Genomic DNA, 21,045 nt, shown 5'->3' on the forward strand with positions numbered 1-21,045 from the left:
AGTTGTTTTCAACTCTCCTTCTCTTTTGAATTGTTTATATAGCATGTTAGCCTGTATTTTCACTGAGCAGAGTTTCAAAATTTCAGTTTACACCTGGATTCCAATCTTTGTTTTGACAGTGCTGTTGGAGATCCACTGATCAACATTTTAGATTAGTATCACTTTTCTTATCCTGTAATTCCAGTGAGTCATATGGTGTTAGAATGTGGTGAAACCAGGAATTGTATGGCCCCTTGGAAAACATTGTCTCTGGAAGGGCATATGTAAGGAGAGAGCATTGGTTGCTTTAAGGATATCTGGTGAAGCCAGCAACTGCTTCTAACACCCCTGAACAACCTCCAAGTTGATTATCTGTGTGTAGTAAAGGTACTCAATGTAACAAAAGCACCAGATGATGCATTAATATAACTCGGGCCATCTATTGGAAATAATTTCTAGTAATTAGTTATACATTTTCAAATCATACTGTAAAATCTTGAGATTCTCTTTAATTTTCTTTTCCTTTTGTACTTAGCACAATGCTCCCATTCCTCAAGGAGGACGTGGTGCAATCCAGTTTGTGACTCAGTATCAGCATTCCAGTGGACAGAGACGTATCAGAGTGACCACAGTTGCCAGAAAGTATGTTTTACTTGTGGTGAATAATTTTTGAAAAGTCAGGGTGTATATCTATGTATATGCCTTTTACTTTGTAGATTTTGTAAGCACTGTTTTTTTTGAGACAGTTTCCTCTCTTGTCCTGTGGACTGTTTTTTCTCTGAGAGGTTACAGTGGCTGTATAATGTTATTGAAAGAGTGCTCTGAGGAAAGCCAAGTGATTTTAGACAAAGGGGAAGATGTGAATGAAATTCTGTGGCCTAAACTGAGGGTATGTTTGGAGTTAGGGAATGGCAAAAATCACTTCAAAACTGAGCTGGAGAATGCTAACTGCAGTTCAGAGGGATGTAAATACCTGGTATTCCATGTATAACCTTTACCTGCAGTTTCCTTGATTCAATATACTTCACAATTTTAGGACATGATGTTTAATCTTTTGAATACATTTTTCAATGTCCAGTGACATTTATTTACTCTAAGCAGAAGGAGATCATTGCTTGGTTAATTAGATGGAAAATTCAGTTTGTTGAAAAAAGCATTGCCCTAATTGTTGAAAACACTATGTTGTTAACTTAATTAGTTGTATTTGTAGAATTCTGGTGACTGATGAAAGGTCTAATTAGTAGTTTACTCTATAAATTAAAAAGAACTGGCAAAATGCACAAGAAAATTGCTAATGTGGGAGTGTGTGATTAGATTAGTGGATGGTGATTTCTGTAACAACCTTTCATCATTATTTTTTAAAAAAAAATATGGCACCTGTTCTATTAGTGACATTATATTTTATTTCACTGGTTGCATGGCATCTGTACAAATAAGGAACATTTCTAATTAAAGAATGGTTAACTGGGAGGCTGCTTATTTAATCTGCCTAGTAGATTTTTTGAAGCTTCAGCATGAGTGTGTTAAACTGCTAACTGTTAATGTTTCTTTGCCTTAATTTTGAAGGGATGTTTTCAGGTTGAATTTTTTCCTTTCACTGTGATGCAAATCTTTGTATTTTTATTTTGCAGCTGGGCAGATGCACAGACCCAGATTCAAAATATTGCTGCATCTTTTGACCAGGAAGCTGCTGCAATTCTCATGGCTAGATTGGCAGTGTACAGGGCAGAGACAGAGGAGGGCCCTGACGTGCTGAGGTGGCTGGACAGACAGCTTATACGACTGGTAAAACAAGCTGTACTGAATGACTCAGATGGGTTTCTTGCAGACACATACTGTTCAGTGATAGTTTACTTTAAAATAAAAGTAAAAAATAAACTGAATGCTTAATTTCCACATGAGGTTATACAGGTTATACAGAATTAACAAAGATTTTCTATTTTAAATTTAAAAAAGAGCAGGTGTGTATTTTCAGTTTATTTTTCATGTATTTTCATTTATTGGTTTCTTCAACATATTGTAATTGCCAGGAATTAGGAGAAATTTTAGCATGTGATTAACAGAAATTATAGTTTTCTCTGCTTTCTGTTGTCTGTAATGATATTGTAGAGTAAATATTTTTAACAAAAAAAAAGTAGGCAAAGTATCTAGAAAACCATATGGATTCTTTTTTTATTTTCAAAAGTTCAATTTCCTGTCTGGTGTTTTTAATGTATTTTAATTTTTATTTGTAATAATAATAATAATAATAATAATTTAATTTCTTCTGGGCTGTTTAATCATCCAAGTCTGCTTAGTGATTTTAGAGGGAAACACAACTAACACACAAAGTTCTTAAAGCTTCATATGCAAGAAAATCACTGCTTGTTAAAAAGAGAACTTGTGTCAATGTTTTTGCTAGGTTTCTGTCTGTTCTCAAAGTTGCAAGCACCACAAGTCATGTGCCTGTTAAAACCAAACTTACAGTAATGGCATGACCATACAAGTATATTTCTTAATATACATTTTTTTTCTTGTTTACTCCAGTGTCAGAAATTTGGAGAATATCACAAGGATGATCCAAGCTCTTTCAGATTTTCAGAAACATTTTCACTTTATCCACAGGTGAGTTTGTCCATAGGGATGGAAGAGAATGCTCAGTGAAGAAAGAGTCCTTGTAGCACTGAGTACAATAAGACATATCAGGATGAACAGACCCCCTGCCCCCTTACTACTGTCTGGCATGTGGCATTAGGAAAATCATTTCTGTTGTCTGTGCTGCTGTGTCCTTTTTTGTCCTCTGCCCTTACAGTTAAATGTCTTAACTATGTATATCTTTTGTTTCTCCTACAATAAAATCCTTATCTCACCTGAATTTGTAATTCATATGACAACACTTTTAAAAGGGCTGCTCTAATGAAGAAATTCAGAAAACATGAGGAAAATAAATGGATTTGCTTTATTGTTTCTCTTCCATATGATTTATGGTACTGACCATAACACACTTCTCGGTGAAGTGAACTTAACCTTGACTGTATTAAACTTCAAATAGTTTCTTTGCTAATAATCTGTTCTGATAAATTTCTCCCTTCTGATAGCTCCAGATACTTCACTTTTAGACTTTTCACGCACTTCCATGATATTTTTGTTTCAGACTAATCTATCTGTAGGTGTTAAGTGTTGTGTAGAGATTGAATCAGCAGGTGGAGAATTTGTTTCAGCAATGAAAGCATATGCTTTTACTAGCAAGGTTTGACTTTGCTGTGGCTAATGTTCCTTTTTCTGTTCATGTGGTGTAACTTAGTTGTAGAACAGCAACCTCCCTCATAGGAATGGTAGAACTTAGAGTAAAGGAAGCATTTCAAAGCTGCTTTGTAGGTTTACCCATTCTGATACCTCTCTTACTGTCATGGGAGTCTGTAAAAACTAGCAAAGGTGCCTGTAGAGATTCAAAATGTTAAAGGAGCTGGCATTCAGTTTTGTTGTGGCATTGGTCTCATGCAGTTTGTGGAAAATATTTCTCTCCTTGTACAACTATCCTTTTGATCTGTCAAAGTTTAAAACAGTGGTTCTTGTTTTGCAGTTCATGTTTCACTTGAGAAGATCTCCTTTCTTACAAGTTTTTAACAACAGTCCGGACGAGAGCTCCTACTATCGTCATCATTTTATGCGTCAAGATCTAACCCAGTCGCTTATCATGGTTCAGCCAATTCTTTATGCCTACTCTTTCAATGGACCTCCAGAGGTATCAGTAAAATAACTCCATAGTGGGTTAAAAGATGCTTTGTTGAGAAAGAGCTGATTGCTGGCTTCACTGTTACGTGTTATAAAATATATTGGTTTAAAATTTATTGTATGAGAAATAACATTCATTTGATTTAAAGCAGCTATGAACAAGGCATATCTCAGAATTGTGATGTAGCAGTCTTGAGAATAAAAGTCACTTTGTAAAGAGATTATTTTTTAAACTTAAGGATAGTACTTTTCTGTTAGTTTTTGAGAGCTTTCTTTGGCTTTGTGAAGCCAGAATGTAAATATAAACAAAAATGATTTTATTTAAAAATATAGTTTCACTGTTACCTGAAAGAAAAGTTGAGGGTTTTTTTTAATGTAAAAAATTTCCTCAATTTTATTGCCTTAATCTAAAGCTTCTAATTTTAACATGGTTCCCATTATGTGTAGATTTAGTACAGAACCTTCCAGCTGACCTTGTCATGGCACATTCTGTATAAACCTAAAATAAAAAGCTAGTATTCCAAGAAGCTTCTGAAAGAAGTGTCAGTCACTTCTTTGTGTCAGCTGATAACAAAAGTAGTCTGTTACATAATAGAGAGCAAGGCAGTGAAAACATAGTAGTTGAGGATCTTGGCAGGTTGTATTTCTAACTTTTTTTAGGATTTTTTCTTTAGATTATTCATGAGGATATAAAAAAAAGACTTTTAGAAGTGGAATTCAAATGAAAGTAATAAGGTGGTTTGTGAAGAGCAGCTTGCAAGTCTCCCATGTATGAAAAACAAGTAGTTCCATTGGTGATTGAAGGATAAATATGATTAAACAGGAGCTAATGTCTCAGTGCAGAATGAATTTTTTTCTTGATTCTTGGAATAGTTACCATTTCTGTTATCTCTAGTAATTTTGATTCAGTTAAATCATAAGCACTGATAACAGTGTTACTACCCTTAAAAAGGTGACTGAAAACCTTAAATATTATATTAGATTTCATAAACCATGAGTATTTACTATATACAGTATTGGGGGATATATATGCATAGTACTAATATGCTGTGAAAACAAGACTTAAAAAAAACCCAAACAAAAATCTTACACTTGAACTGCTGAATCTTTATGCATTGAAATACAATTCAAATTAATGGCATTATATGGGTAAATACAGAGGTACGTGAAGGACTAGTAAAGTGCATAATAATGAAAGGGGTTTCAGCTCTTGAATACATTTTTTATTACTTTCATGAAGTATCAGACATAGAATCAGGCAGGATAACTTCAGAATGAAATTGTGTGGGTTGCAGATGTGTAACATGAAAAGGAGCAAATATGGAGCTTTAGTAAGTGACTGAAAAAGTTCCTAAGTTACTGATTAAAAAATCTCAGTTGATAATTTTAAAATTTATTTTTAAATCTTAGCCTGTTCTTCTGGATAGCAGCAGCATTTTACCAGATCGCATTCTCCTTATGGACACCTTTTTCCAAATCCTTATTTATCATGGAGAGGTAAGAGTTGTCATTTCTTACATAAATACTTTTTTTCTGTAGGAGTGATATATTATGGCAATCACTGGAAGTCAGGCTCCATTCTCATGCACCTCCAGTGCTTGACCCTCTCATCTGCATGGCTGACAGCAGAGTCCTAGTTTGTGTTTGTAGTTTGGTAGTTTAACATGTCTATATGCAGATACCTGACATGACTTGACATCTTGGTCCTGTTTCTTATGATGAGTTTGAGATGAATTAGCTTTAATATGCAGAGTATTTTTTTAGATGATTATTTTTCCTACTTTAGAGAGTGTTATACCCTTTCTCCCCCTCCTCCCCACTTTTCACTCATTTATTTTAGACCTTTAAATTGGTTCTTCAGGGATGGGTAGTCAGAACACCAAGTTTATAGTCACCCTTTGTCTGTACTGTCCTGGATGAATGGAACTGCTCCTGGCAGTTTGGTAGATAGACATTCCTTAGTAATAAAGTTAAAGTGCTTGTGACTTGTTACTACTCTGCCTCCCTGAAGGAATTGAGCTGCTGTTTTTTTAGTGCTTTGCAAGTGTAAATGGTTCATAGCTGAGAATTTGAAAAATACTATTCTGGATCCTGTCCTTGTATCTGCACTGATAAAAATATTTACTGAACTTCAACACTTCTTAAGTAGCAGAATATTACCTTATTTTTGTAAGGTGCTATCAGCAAGCAGCAGTGGTGCTCCCTGAGGGAAGGAGAGCAGGGGCTGAGCATCTCTGCAAGGCAGGCAGGGTCTTGTCACTGAGGTCCTGTCCCCAGTGTACCTGAGCAAGGCAAGCAGAGCAGCTGAGGGCTGTAGCCAGACTCAGCCTTCAGTGCAGATCACCAGACAAGTTGATGGGGATGAGGCAGCTCCAAGTTCTGGCCATGAAGTCCAGTCCCTGAGTGGGGGTCCGGATCAGTAGGTACATGGCCTGGTCTAGGCTTGTAGCTCAGGCAGGAGCCAGGAATGAGACCTTCAGTTTAAAAGCAGCTGCCAAGCAGAGGAGGGAGGAGCCCCTGCTGAGGATCCCTCCAGGGCTTTCCTAGCAGCCCCTAGCAGGGTTTTCCTAGCAGCTGCCTGTATCAGTGAGCTGACCTGGAGCAGCCAGCTTCTCTCCTAGAGGGGTGGGGAGGTTGTGCTACAGACTCTGAAAGGTATCAGTATAAATACTTATTTCTTATGTGTCATAGACATGCATATTAGAGAAGTGTAAATAATATCTTTGACCTCCTTCAAACAAAATACTTGGCATGTAAAAGATGACAAAAAAAGAGGAAATACAGATGGACCACAAATTGTTAAGAAAAAAAAAAATCTAGTAGCATGTTACCTGCACATCTTGGCTTTTGAAAATTAACTTCCATACTATAGGGCAGAAAGGGATGAGTGATAGAAAAGAGGCCAGCAATGGCACATTCTCCTCTGAAAAGACCTGTGTATCCTCTAAGAAAGTTTGGTGAATCAGTTCTAAACTTCTCTCTTTCCCTGTCCCCAGACCATAGCACAGTGGCGTAAGTCGGGGTACCAAGATATGCCAGAATATGAAAATTTCCACCACTTGCTACAAGCTCCAGTAGATGATGCCCAAGAAATTCTCCATTCCAGATTTCCAATGCCCAGATACATTGATACAGAGCATGGAGGAAGCCAGGTATGGTGAAGTGTATGTTATATAATCTTGGAAATGATATATTAGTAATTTTGTGAGATATCTTTGTAGTAAAAATCAATTTCTCTGCTAAAATATACATAAATTGCAAATCAGTGTTCTGACTCTTAAAGCTTTCACAGAACAAGATATTTAGGAGTAGCTTTCTCCCTAATTTGTGAATGCTGCTATGTATTATTGTTTTAATCATTCTGACTTGGAGTCTCAGATTCTGTGTAGGGCAGAAAAGACAGTACTTGTCTGGGTCTCTGAACCAATACCAGTATTACTATTGGTGTCATTTTTTAAAAACTTATTAATAATGTCTTGTTGATATTCACATTTGCTTTGCTAGTGCATGAAAAATACAAAAGCTTACTTTCAGCTGCATCAGAAAGTTGTTAGCAATTCTTCATTAGAGCTGTGGAATCAGTGACTGGCTTTATTTACAGTGGTGCTGTTTGCAGTGTCTGTATCTCTGGATAATAGAAATGACATTTCATACATGTGCAATTTTTTTCTGAGTGCAGGAAAATTCTGTTTGAGAAGATCAATTTCTTGTCTTTGTTTTATTTTTTTAAAGGCTCGATTCCTGCTTTCAAAAGTAAATCCCTCTCAGACTCATAACAACATGTATGCATGGGGACAGGTGAGTATGAATCTGCTGACAAAGCTTGTATACTTGATTTTTTTCCCCTTATTTCAGAAGGCAAGTGAAGTGGCACATTAGGTATGTATAAGTAATAATGTGAAGTTTTTGAAACTGAAAAAGAAATGCAGTTTTGGTCTGATGTGACCAAAATTACTAAAGTTAAGAAAAATGGGCTTTATTTCTTCAGACAGAAATGATCTGGTTTACTATTTTAAGCTTCTGTTAGGCTGCTTTCATGTCTAGCCTACTTTCTTAGACGGTGTTGTCTTAAGACTATGGGTTTGATGTTTGCCTGACAGAGCCTCTCAAAGGACTTTGACTGCAATAGTTTTGCAAAGTTAAAAGCAGATATTTTGTTGAGGCAACAGATAAAAAGATTTGGAATAGTCACTGATAAGAGCATTTACTGCCTTAGTACTAAATATTCTGAGGCTAGACAATGATTGATTAAGCTAAGTATATAATTTACAATTCATTAAGCTTAACTTTACCAGTAATTAAGTTTAGTTTCATTCTGCTTAGTAGCAGTGATGCAGATCTTACCAAACAGTGTTTTTGCTTTTGAGGGAGAGAGGAGCAAGCCCATCAGCCTGAAAGGTAGAATCATATTCCTGTCCACACCATGGTGGAATTAGAATAATTTTATACCTGCTGTAGTCAAATAGGATGTTCCCTGTTGCTGCTGTGAAAGATGTAAGAAGGGCAGCCACTTCATAATTTTCATACTGGTGGGTGTGTTTTTTCATATGTAAATGAGTGACAATGAGGGTTTAGGCAGCTTTGGTCAGGCTGAGCTGTCTTGTGGATGAAAATTGCACAAGGGCAGAACAGAACAGTAACACTTCAGTATTGCTTCTTCCACCTGGCTGAGCCATTAGAAAGGCTGCTTGACCTTTGCCTGGTGGCCCTGTCTTTAAGTCAGCATGTTGCAGCCTTGTATTGTTATCCTCCTGTCCACCTGTATCACAGAGCTTTAGATCTCATTGCTATCAATACCTTAAAGTACTGGAAATGAGGGTGCTTTCCACGCATGAAGTCGAAGGGACTGTTTTGCAGTAGGGGAGATAAGCGTTGAAGGTAGTTACAAGAACTGGCAAATACACCGGTGCCAGTGTACTGATGTTTTCCAGAATTTCTGTGGCCAGAAATCAGTTTTCAAATCTTGTCTTTAAGCAGAAAGTTTTATTCAGAAGTTAAACACTCTATAGCAGCTTGTATTCTTAAATGGTGCCTGTAGTGAGTAAGTGCTAGTGCAGTGTCATCTTCTCATGCAAATCTAATGGCATCAGACATTTGAAGCTACATATTAACCGTGCTCTTAGAGTATTTTGCTAAATGGTGTACACTATTGAAGTCATGAGTGAGAAAACTCTATAGCAATTTTATGGCAGTTACTTTGTCAAATAAGTTTTATCAGGCTACATTTTCATAGGGATGAATTGGATCTAATGAAGCTTCTGGCAATGAACATCACTGAGGTCCAGAGTGAAAAAACTTGAAAATTTTGTACTGAGTCAGGTCCAGCACAATTTGAACACAAATCCCAAATTCTTTTGTTTCCAAACTTGGTAATCTAACCAGCAGTTCATTAGTGCTTCCCTTCATCTTGTTTCCCCTCAACATACACACAAATGCTGTAGTTTAGAAGGTCTTATTTTTAATTTAAACATTACCTGGAATTTTTTGAAGTTTCCACATTTCCAGCAGTACAGGACAACTGTTTTCTGTTTGTTTAATTAATAAGCAAATGAAACAGTATTCCAAATGTAAATACAAAAAAGAAATCTTCAACTGATCTGTAAGATAATGTTTCATGCTGGACAGGTGAGACTGATACATCTTGCAAAAGATAGCTGTCCATTTTAATGCTGAAAAGAATTCAGTTCTAGGGTAACATAAGAAATGATGTATTAACCTCCCCAGGGGCACTGCACTATGTGTGCTCAAGGTAATATGCTAGTACTTGTATGGTAGCATTTGCAGGTTTTTTTTGTGAAAAAAAGTTGAATCAAGTACTAATTATGAAATGAGAAGTGTTATATCTGGGAGAAATTTAAAACTGATTGGCATCCTGCTCTTTTTTTCTCATGACATTCCTGGATTGTTTCATATTTTATTTTGTGCACAACTAAAAGTCCACACTGACCTGAAGAGGGCACCCACACACCACTGAAAACATGTTTCAGGAGGTGATGAATTGCCTGGTTGGTTTATAATATTCTAAGTAAAGATTTTCTTTAACCTTTAGGAGGCATGTGCCTTAATAGTATAGAAAGCATTTTCAGAAATTAATGAAAAACTTTGTGTGCGTCTTTATTATGTGGTTGGTGTCTGAAGATGCAATTGAAATTTTCAGAAAGGACCTGTGAGTGCTGATTGACAGCTGCTGAACATGAGCCTGTATGTGCCCAGGTGATGGAGAAGGTCAATGGCACTCTGGCTTGGATCAAGAATATTGTGTCCAGCAGGACCCAGGGAAGGGATTGTCCTCCTGTGCTCAGCACTGGTGAGGCCACACCTTGAGTCCTGTGTACAGTTTAGGGCCCCTCACTGCAAAGAGGACACTGAGGTGCTGGAGTATGTCCAGGAAAGGGAAATGGAGCTGGTGAGGGCTCTGGAGCACAAGTCCTGTGAGGAGTGGCTGAGGGAGCTGGAGGTGCTTAGTCTGGAGAAGAGGAGGTTCAGGGGAGACTGTATCACTCTGCACAGCTACCTGAAAGGAGCCAGTTAGGAGTTGGTCTCTTCTTACAGGTGACAAGCAATACAAAAAGAAAAAATTGCCTCAATATGCCAGAGGACATTTAGAGTGGATATTAGTAAAAATTTCTTCATAGGAAGGGTTGTCAAGCATTGGAATGAGAGGCCCAGGGAAGTGGTAGAGTAACTGTCCCTGGGGGTATTTAGGAGTTGTGTAGATGTGGCACTTAGGGACATGGTTTAGCGGTGGGTTTGGCAGTGCTGGGTTAATGGTTGGACTCACTGACCTTAGAGGTCTTTCCTACCTAAATGATTCTATGATTCTTGTATAAGAGAACTCAGACTTAGCATTTGACAGGCTTGGAAGTAGAGCATCCTTTAATCTCATCTTGCTGCCATCAGATGATAGCTGATTTAGTGTGCCTTCCCTGAGAGTGGCTGTTTATCGTAGTGATCCAAGAAATCTTGCTGCACTTGGATTTGTCTCTTGGTTGTTCACTGACAACTGTTTCTGGCCAGGTCTCAGAAAACAGCATCTCATTAGGACTTTTGAGTTCTGAGCATCCTCATTAGGACTTTTGTGTCTGTGTTTTGGAAGACTTTACAAGAGTTCTGACAACTCTGGTTTTATTTGGAAATATGGATGCTTTGTACCTTTGAAAAGGTTGAATTGTTGAGCTCTACAGGAATTCTTCCTGTATCTGTAAATGGAAATAGTGGTAGACTGGTCTCAAAAGACTTAAGGGAGTTACTGTGTAATATTTGCAGAGTTGACAGCTGCTTGTTTATTTTGACTTTGTTAAATTTGGTAAATTTGTTTAGAAATAGTAATTAAAACATGACAGTTTTGAACTTCTTGGATTTGTGGAATTGCAAGAATCCACCCAAAAGGTTTTTTTAGTTGTTTTGTGATTTGATTGCTTGTGAGTTTCAGCTGCTTTTGGTCTTTCTCTGAGGTGGTAGAGAGCCACAGGAGAGAACAGGCCCACCTCTCTTTGGGAAAGCCAGATGACCTTTACTTGGTCAAATCAGACCCTTAGGGGATTTGTTTCCTTCTTTCACCATTTTGATATGTCTTAGCTTCACTGACAGATACTGATTTGTTGGTTGTGTCATTTGCATATTACTGTTTCTCTCCTTTTTGCTCTACTGAGGCAGGAATGATGCAGGAACTGTGCTGTGGAAATTTTATTTACATGTAGAAGTTTGTAAATTAATATTTGGCAGTTCTCGAGTTTTGTATGGCTGGTGTAAAGATCTTGCTATACAGCAAGTCATTGCTCTGTGTGTTAATGGAAGAGAATGTAGTTGTGGTTTATGCTTGAATTCATGTAAATGTATGAAAATTTATGTAAATGTACAGTCTGCTGGGTTTTTTGTCAGAATTTCAGCAATGATACGCTTCTAAGATCTTGCTAAATTTATAAAATGTTTATTCAATGGAACATATTGTGTCTTAAAATGCTTTTTCTTCACAATGTGTATAATCAGTTCTCTTTTTTTCCCTTATTTCATAGGAGTCTGGAGCACCCATTCTTACTGATGATGTCAGCTTACAAGTATTTATGGATCATCTGAAGAAACTCGCTGTCTCAAGTGCTGCCTGAAATTCTGCAGTGCATTAGAGGCACAGATAAACTGCAGCCATATTTCAGCTTTTTTCTCCTTTACCCTTTTCCATGTCTCTCTTGACAGTGCTCTGATATGCACAAGCTGCCTGACTAGATGTAAAGCAGTGTTGTTTTCAAAGAAAAGCTTTGTTATCAGCAAATGTTTTAATGTGAACTGCAGTTTGTAAAAATTACAGGTAGTAGATTAAGTTATAAACAGAGGAAAAAGAACAGTCATTTTGATTACTGTGATACTATAATTACTTTGGGATTATTTGCAACAACTTTGAGATGTGATTTCAGTTTCTTGTTTGAAATGGTTGGGGTTGATGATGCTCTGCAGTACAAAGGCCCATTGAACAATAAAGGAAATCTTTGGTGATGTCTGGCTTTCCAGACTGCCATGTGTTTACTTTTGTTCACTCAATCTGAGCCTGAAGTGAACAAAACAACAACAAAAAGCCTATAAGAATAGTATTAACTCAGTCTTTTGATTTAGGCTGATGAACTTCTATATCTCTGCAGAGATATTGCTGTTCATGAGTTGTTTAGTTTAGGTTTATTTAATTTCAAGTATTTCTTCCCATTTACCCAATTTGATTCTTTGGGAACAGAGTTTTTCTTTATTTCACCATAAAAATTTGAACTAAAAACATATAAACTCCACTGTTGTGCAAAATTTAAATCTACATGTATTTTGACCAAAGTATCTTATTATCAAAAACAGTAACAGGTGAATATGCTAAAAGTTAACAGTTTCAGCTTGAGCAAAGAAGAAAGCCTACACTACCAAAATGAACTAAGAGAACAGGCTTGATTTTTGTCTTGGTGAGTATAGTTAAAAATAAAACTTACCTTTTTTATTATTGCCTTAAAATGTTATTACACTAATGCATGACACTGCACATCTGCTTTTTGTTTCTGCATCCTTTTTGTTATGAATTCAACAGGCTTTAGTTCTTGTTGAAACAGTATTACATAGAATATGATGTAATTAATTTGATATTTAGTTAATACTTGATTTTTTTGGGGGTGGATAAATTAGTAGGCTTTCCCATTTACTGGTTGAAGTTTACACATAAAACAGATGTTTACATAGGTAATATAACATTTTGACAAACAAAGATGTGAAGTGTGGTAGTGGGCAGTAAAAAATGTGCCAAGTCTAAAGGATTAGAGAGTTCATAGGAAATTCAGTTGTTTATTGGTGTGATAAACATGAAGATGGTTTTTCTGTTTTCTGTAAATTCTTAAAAACTTGATTCAATCATTTGCTCTCCATTTCTTTGATCTAAATGAGACAAGCTCCTTTTGCCTCAAAACAAATAAAATACATGTTTTTCTCTCACTTTTTGTATTTGTTGTGCTGGTTTCTATCAGTTCTTGAAATGAACTGTGGAAATAAAGGTGGTAGTGATAAAATTTAGAATAACTTCACTTTTTTTGTTCTTGTACTAATTGGAATCAAACTAATTTAACTTCCAGTAGTTAAATTAGTTAACTAATTTAATTAGTTAACTAATTTTAACTACATAACTAATCTAAACTAATTAAAATTAGTTAACTACTTTAACTACTTTTTTGTAACACTAAGTATGTCCAGTTTATTTGATAGTTAGATAGTTTGCCTTATAAATAAATTCATCACCAAGTCATGATAATGAATGGGTTTTTTGTGGTTTCCTTCCTACCCTTTTGTGGAGGGATAGAATGTAAGAAAATTGTGCAGAAGGTAGTCTCACACCTGAGGAGTTGCAGCTGCACTAATCACCAAAGATTAGGAACAGGCCTTCCCTTAACAGGCCCCAGCTGTGTCCAATAAGACAAGTGCTACAAAAGAGTGGGTTAGCTAGGTGAGGAGAGAGGTGGGCTTTGTTGGCTGTGCTGTGAAGAAGGAGTAAGTGCTATGAGGAGCAGCACATGAGAAATCACTGAGGAGGTATGGAACTTTTGAAATAAGGTTGACAACACTCTTTTTAACCAGCTTTCACCTTTTAATAGTTATTTTTAATCAAATTTCTTAGTAATGTTAGCTTATCAAGTGTTCAATATTGGCAAATACTTTTTTGAAATCCAGGTATGTCTGGTGGTATCACCTTTTTCCTTCTGCTTATTCACCTCTTCCAGAGACTCTGTGGTTAGTAAGACAGGATTTTCCTTCTGAAGAAGCATGTAAATTCTTTCCAAAATGTCCATATCTATCCATAGGCTCATAACTCTTATTACAGGCTCTACAACTTTACCAGGGATTGAGATCAGGCTCATCGATCTGCAAGTTGCAGGATTGCCTCAACAGCCCTTTTTGTGGATGGGCAGTAGTGGTGTGCCAGTCATCTGGCACAGGGCCTGTCTGTAATGGTAGCTAAAAGTGTTCACTGACCATCCAGTCCTGGTGATTTGTAACATCTCCTTCATCTGCTTGATCCAATACCTCTTGCACATTGGCATAGGTCAGGTGAGCTACAGTAGGGGAAGGAAGCCATTTGTTCACTGAAAATTCATCAACATTTTAAATTAATGTGTTTTTAGGGTTGTGCTATGGGAGAAAGTGATTTTAAAAAGATAAATTGCTACAATCTGAAGTCCTTGCTAGTGTCTGTATTACTGGGTTTCTTGGTGAAGAGTTTCTACCAATCTGCAATATTCATGACACTCAAAGTTGATCTATTTATGATTACTTTGAACATTTGATTTTGGCTGGAAACAGATGGGAAATCAGATGAAGAGTTGGTCAAATGTTTTTGAAAAAAAGACTTGGAGGAGCTAACCTTCTGCAGAACAAGGGATAAAACAGTTCTGACTGTTCTGCTAAGTACTGGCAAGTTAAAGACTGAAAATTATCCATGGCAAATCAGAGGTAGGGGAACAAGCAGCCAGGTGCTGCTTTCTTCATGTTGTTAGGCAGGCTGTGGGTTTGAGAACAGTGCAAGATCTGTTCTTGGTCTGAAGCTCCTCACTTGACATGTGTAAAACTGAAGCATTGCCATCTGGGAAATACATTTGTCTCAGAGAGCAACATGGGAGATTCTTAAGTTAAAATTTTGCCAGGATCATAAAATCAGATGGAGCTCACAGCAATATAGCAGCTGTCCCTGTTCTTTGATGTTCTTGTGTCTGGTGTTAGGACATTTAGAAAAGCACATTGTGATTGACAGTGCTGACATAGTGCCTGGTCTATAAGGTGCCTAGTTCTAGCCTGGTGTTTCTCTGCACACTTTTACAGGCTGTACATGCTACACAACCATCTAAATTTTTCTTCTCTTTCCATTACCTTAAGTCCTGAACTCGAGTCTATTTATTATGGACTCTGGTATATATATATATAAATTTAAAAAAATAATATGTGTGTGTGTATATATATGTGTATGCCATTAGTGTGTTTAGATCAGCCCACAACACAAAGCTCCTATTGTCAGTGTCTTAAAGATTGGGTAAAAGTTTTCTGGAACTTGTAAGTGTGAGAGCTACCCTTCGTTCAGGAAGAGAAATGGTGGTTAATTATTTTGAAACAAGCCATTTAGAGCAATAGAAGCCATAATCTAAAATGTGGATGATAATTTCATATGTATAAAAACCTTTAAACTCTGGAGTATTTCTGACTGGACCTCAAAACTAGAATTGTTGCCATCCACATAGATATTTCAGTATGCTGGAAAGAATCTTTGACAGTGCTCTGTTCTTTCACTAGCAAGACATCAAGTCTCAGCTGTTTGGTTTCTTGCTGACTCTGAGCTGTTGTGATAAATGCCCTGGCTTGGCCTCTTGGCTGGTCCTGCTTCACAGGACTGGGGCTGGTGCAGTCAGTGTATTAAGAACCTTTGGAAATACTTGATAGTAACTTAATCTGTTGCCATACAGCTTCGGGATCTCTCTTTTTTCTGGAGAGTCTGGGATTGTTTTTTTTTTTTTTTTTGCTACTCTCAGTTTTGTATTTTTTTTTTTTTTTTAATATCAACTGTTGATAATTTGGTTTCCTCTTCCTGAGGAAAAAGTGCTGGATTGTTAAGTGTAGACTGCCTTCTCTTGCTTGGATGGGATAACTCCCAGGTTTAGACACAGATTTAACAAGGTCAGCCAAAAGTTGAAGTTAAGTTGCTTAAAGGCATGTGGATTTGCCTAGAAATACAAATACTGTTAAATTCCTAGAACTTCACATCTTGGTGTGTGGAACTGTGACATCAATGAGAGGTCCTATGGCAGCCATCAATGTTAGGGAAATTGCATTTCTCAGTGTTCCCTCTTTTCCTTGGTTAAATTGAATAGTTGGTGAACAGTGATGAGAAGCCTATCCTATTCAACCAAATCTGAGGCAAATTATTAGATTACCTTCTGTCAGATTGTGAAGCACAATAGAATTGAGCTCAGTTTAGCTTTTGGCATTTTGTGTTCATACAAAAGTTAAATGTTACATGAAAGCCAACAAGCCTGAACAGAACAGATGGAAAAATTAATGAAGCTGTTGCTCTGCTCTGAATTTAATCTAAAATCTTGTTTAAAATAGCAGATTGTTCCTAATAGTGTAAGCATTTGTCTGAAGGAAGAACTGTGATGCTAAAAGATAAACAATTTAATCAACGCCCATAAATTGGTTTTAGAAAAAATTAAGCAAAGTAATCCCTACATACTTTAATAAGGGAGTCTGTCCCCAGTTCCTACAGATTGTCCATTTTGTGTGTCCTTCCATCCTTTTCTATGACTGCCTGGAGGTATCCAGCTGTGTGGTACACTTGCCATGAAGCAGGGTAAGACTTTGCTTGCTGGCTAATGTGTGTGGAACAAGCAGTAGGCTGTTCTTTGGCTTTCTTGGGGAGAAATATGTATGTTATGTCATGATCTGCAGTCAGCTTAATGCATTGGAACTGTTCACATTTAGGGAATGTTTCTTTGGCTAGAGAATAGACAAAGACCAATATACCTTACTAGAAGAAGAACCTGTGTCTTACAAAGTCCAGGCATGGCAGCCCTGTCATAGTCTCACTTCCTGAGTACTGGGAGCAGACAACAGCTTAAGGGACTTACCACTTTCAAAGCATGTGTATAAATTATGTGATCAGGATAACTTGGAACCATAATGGTTGTTGAAGTGGGGTCAAAATAAAATTGGGACAGCCCCTGAACTCCCTGAACATGCACTTCCTTCTGGGTTAGAACTCACCTCTTTGTGGTTACCAACCTTTCAACCTCAGGAGACATGCCAGTGACTCATGTACCAGAGTTCATGTCTTCAGATAGCTGATGGAACTGCATTGCTTTTATAGGGTTATTAGTAAAAACTTAACAAGGGATCATAGCCATGTGTGAAAAACTGAAGCGAGGCAGAGACCCAGAAAAGCTTAGGTGGCACTAGATTGGTATGAAGTAGCCCTTCTATTTAATAAGTATCAAAGAAGAGGATTTTATGTTTTTAGCATTCAAGTGTGAGCTCCTTTTCAGCTTCATACCATGAGCTGGTGTGGATTTTGCTGTTTTCTGTAGCAGCGCAGATATGTTTGAGTCTTGGCTCTGAATTGTTGTGAACATTTTCAGGCCTTATCCTCTGTGACCTGAAGCAAGTGCTTCCATGGGAGAGAGATTGTCTTTTCCTTTTTTATTGTGCTTCTTCCTGCTAGATATGTCAGCATAACAGGGTAGCTTGCATTACTAGTTGAAACATGAACAGTTTAAACTGAGCTATCCTAATCTGCAAACAAATCACACCTGGCTAATGAAGTATTTTTATAAGGAGTTTATGGCAGTGCTGGTCTTTATTCATCCTTGGGTGTACTTTTGTTAGCTCTGTTTTTTAAAAGGACCTGAACTTTCTAGAAAACTCACAGGAAGTTTATATGTGGGCAGAACACTACTTGCTGTGTTTTTCTGGCGTGCTGTGAAATGGCCAAAACAGCAGTGAACGACCCTCAGATCTCTTCTTGCTATCACAGTTGCTGTCAGTATGGAAGCCAGCTGCTGACACTCATTTGTCCAAGAGCAGATGTGAGAGACAAACTGCAAGGAGATGTATTAACAGCTGGCCAAGCTGGCTCTCAAGGGCCAAGCTGGGGCTATTGTTGCTCATGGTTTCAGGCAATGCTGCCAGTCTACTTAGGACTGAAATGTGACCCTCCCATACAAGTTGCTGTGATGTTTCCTTCTTCCACTCTAGGTTTACACACTGCACTGAGGGGGAAAATAGCCCAGATGTGGTGTGAGCAGTGCTTGAGCATGAGGGGATATAACTTCTCATTTCAGACTTGCTCCCACTCATCTGCTAGGGGAGGAGGTAAATAGAGATGGCACCCTTTAAATGATGGCATTGAACCAGACAATGTTCTCTGGTTTTGGCCCTGTAAAAGCAGAAATGAGAAAGCTAAGTTCCTGCAGAACTCTGAAGAATGTATATTTTGTTATTTAGAAACTGAGGGTTTTATCACAGTTCCCTTGGAGTTAAAACCATTTGCAAAGCATCCAGCATTTTCTCACTGGAGTGCAGATGGGGCTGGAAAGAGAGATTGCCATCAGCTTAGTCCCCACAGCTGTACTTGCCTAACAGAGACTTTGCTCAGGTGGGTCAATGTTTTGCTGTTTCTTCTGTGAATGAGATGTCAGCCACAAAAGATATTTTACCATCTATTGAAAACCTAACTTCTCTCACAAAAATGTAAGATAAAATTTGCTCTGTGATATGGCAGAAAAAGCAGCTGAGATTGAAAGCATGTGACAGTGTCTGGGATTCTCTGCAATAGCAAAGAATTTTAAGTGAAATGTCCAGGTGATGGAACAAGTTAGCCATGTGAAATGAAGTACCTTGGAGGTCCCTGCCAATCTAACCAGAGCAGAAAAATCCTTGCTATGTTCCAATCAGGAAGCTAATTTAATGTGAAATGCTAGCAAGACACCCTGGAGTTTTCATTTGATTATGAGCACCAGTTTGGCACTCTAGAGCAAGCAGTTGTTAGTGGCTGTTTCCAAGGAAGGCAAAAGGGCCCCAGAAGCACAGCTGTGCTGTGAATGGGTGGTGGAGCAGACTACTGCAGCCCTTGCAGAATAGGTTATACAGTATGTTCATGGCAAAAAATTTCTTAATTCTGTTTTCTGATTTTTGGCCCATCAAAAGCAAATTGAGCCAAGTACACTGTGATTGCTATTTTTATAATTTGGCTGACTACAATAAACTAGATGGTTATGCTGAAATTTTAGTGCACAATGTTCTGCTGTTGCTTCCTTTCCTTTGTGAATACCTGAAATTGATTTACTTTGTACTTAGGAGATGTGTTAGTCATATGTTGACAGGATATTTTCGATCACAAAGTGATGCCTGCAGCCCCCAAATCGAAGTGATTAAATGACTTACTAACCTCATATTCTCTTTCTGGCTAAGGGATATGAAAGAATTTTCCTTGGGAAAGGGAGAATACAACCCTGATAGGTAACTCTAGAAAATGGATGGATTTGGTAATTAGATGTGAACTGCTGCAGGGTAGAGTATCCTTTTACTGTATGTGCTACTTTTCACAGAATCACGAGAAGGTCAAGATTGGAAAGGACCTCTGGAAAGAACCTTCTTGTCCAGCCTGTTCAAGCAGGCCCACCTGCAGCTGGCCAGGATCTTGTGTAGAGGGCTCTTTTTGACTGGAAAAGGAGTTGAAAATGTACAAACTTGAAGACAAGTCCTGGCACAGGCACCTGTTATCCAGCATAATTGTAACTGAAATGGAAATAGTCCCATAAACCGCAGGAGGTGGACAAAAATCTCTCTGCTTCCTGTGCTCTTTTTGGCATGGTGCAAAGCTACGTGTATAAACACACAGGGAGTATTTTTTGAGAGAGGATTTTAACTGAAAAGAAAACACATGTGCAGGATGCTTTCAAAGACTTAATCCATCTTAATAAGTAGACTTAAAGCAGATTAAACAAAAAATTAAATTGTTCCTTATGTGTATCTTAAATACATGAAGTGACAGGTCTGCAGAGTAGACCAATTGCATCAGTATGAAAAATTATACTTTGTCCTAGTTAAGTTATTTATATAAATAAGTCTGGATTTATTTTTTGAGTTGCTATATTTGGTAATGTATGATATAATGCCATTCAAAGCAGAGCTTGAAATAACTTGGAATTAAGTTGGACAGAACAAATAGGACATCTGTTTTAGTCAGGTTTCTGCAACTTCTTAATCTTAGATGCAACCATTTCATTTGCTGATAGAACTATATTTTAGAAAGATGTCATACTTGAAATACTGTTGCCCACTGCAATTGACAGTTCCCATGTCCCTGCAAGAAGCAGAGAATACTTTTACAGTTTCTGCCTCCACTTTCACAAAGGAATGGAATAATTTGATTTTGCAGCTTTGATCCTAATGGAATAAGTGGTTGCTTTGCTCTGTGTGCAGATCAAATGTGTGTGCTAATCTCCTGCAGGATCAGAGCTGTGGTTAAGAGAAGATGTTCTCTTCTGAGATGAGTGTCAGTACTTAATGCTAACAGCTAAGCCTTTCCACCACACTCTGGCTGCTATTCCATGCTTTTGTAGGATTGCAGTAGCAGACCAACTGCAGAGAAAATAGTAATATGGATTTGCAGCTTCCCAGTGAGTGGGAGTATTTCCATCACTGCATTACCTTGAGCAAACCTCCAGACAGCAGTAGATACATGAAGCTTCTGGTCTGATTCTTGTTCCAGTTACTTACTGGTGTAATCGAGTGTTTTAGATTGTTCCTCTTTTACATCCTGCTGTGGTTTAACTCCAGTCAGCAACTGAGTACCACTCAGCAGCTTGCTCACTGCCCACCCTGCCTCTGGCATGATAGGAGGGAGAATTGGAACAAGGTAAAACCCATGGTTTGAGCTAAGAACAGTTTCACAATTGAAAAGAAATGAAATGAAAGTTGTCCTGCTCCTGCAGTCCTGCAAAAACACAGAATGCAAATTGGAGGGCTTATCTTTCTTTATTTAGCATTAAGTGCTGGTACTTGCCTCACAATGCAACATCTTCCTTTAACCACTAACAACAATAATAATAGTCATGAAGAGGAGAAGGAGAGAAAGGAATAAAACCCAAGAACAACAAGTGATGCACAATGCAGTTGCTCACCTCCTGCTGACTGATGTCCAGTCCATCCTGGAGCACCAATTGGCAGCTCCTGGCCAGTTTCCCCCAGTTTATATACTGGGGGCATGACATTCTATGGTATGGAATATCACTTTGGCCAGTTCAGTCAGCTGTCCTGGCTGGGCTCCCTCCTGAATTCTTGTGCACTAGGAAA

At 37.8% G+C, this 21,045-nt stretch overlaps 1 protein-coding gene across 2 annotated transcripts in view; it reads left to right on the plus strand.

Moving 5' to 3' along the window:
* SEC23A (SEC23 homolog A, COPII coat complex component) overlaps nt 1-13,149 on the plus strand; it is a 28,614-nt gene extending 15,465 nt beyond the window's left edge. For both annotated transcript variants that reach the window (XM_071426852.1, XM_071426854.1), the window contains exons 13-20: nt 515-621; nt 1,611-1,764; nt 2,506-2,583; nt 3,542-3,703; nt 5,104-5,190; nt 6,690-6,845; nt 7,426-7,491; nt 11,709-13,149. In XM_071426852.1, the coding sequence (XP_071282953.1) occupies nt 515-621; nt 1,611-1,764; nt 2,506-2,583; nt 3,542-3,703; nt 5,104-5,190; nt 6,690-6,845; nt 7,426-7,491; nt 11,709-11,798 (900 nt within the window). In that variant the 3' untranslated portion in view covers nt 11,799-13,149. The remainder of the gene's footprint in view (nt 1-514; nt 622-1,610; nt 1,765-2,505; nt 2,584-3,541; nt 3,704-5,103; nt 5,191-6,689; nt 6,846-7,425; nt 7,492-11,708) is intronic.
* The last annotated feature ends 7,896 nt before the right edge of the window (nt 13,150-21,045 follow it).

Source organism: Agelaius tricolor, unplaced genomic scaffold (assembly GCF_023055355.1).
Source record: "Agelaius tricolor isolate 1412-34295 unplaced genomic scaffold, bAgeTri1.0.p SCAF_5, whole genome shotgun sequence".
Lineage (NCBI taxonomy): Eukaryota > Metazoa > Chordata > Aves > Passeriformes > Icteridae > Agelaius > Agelaius tricolor.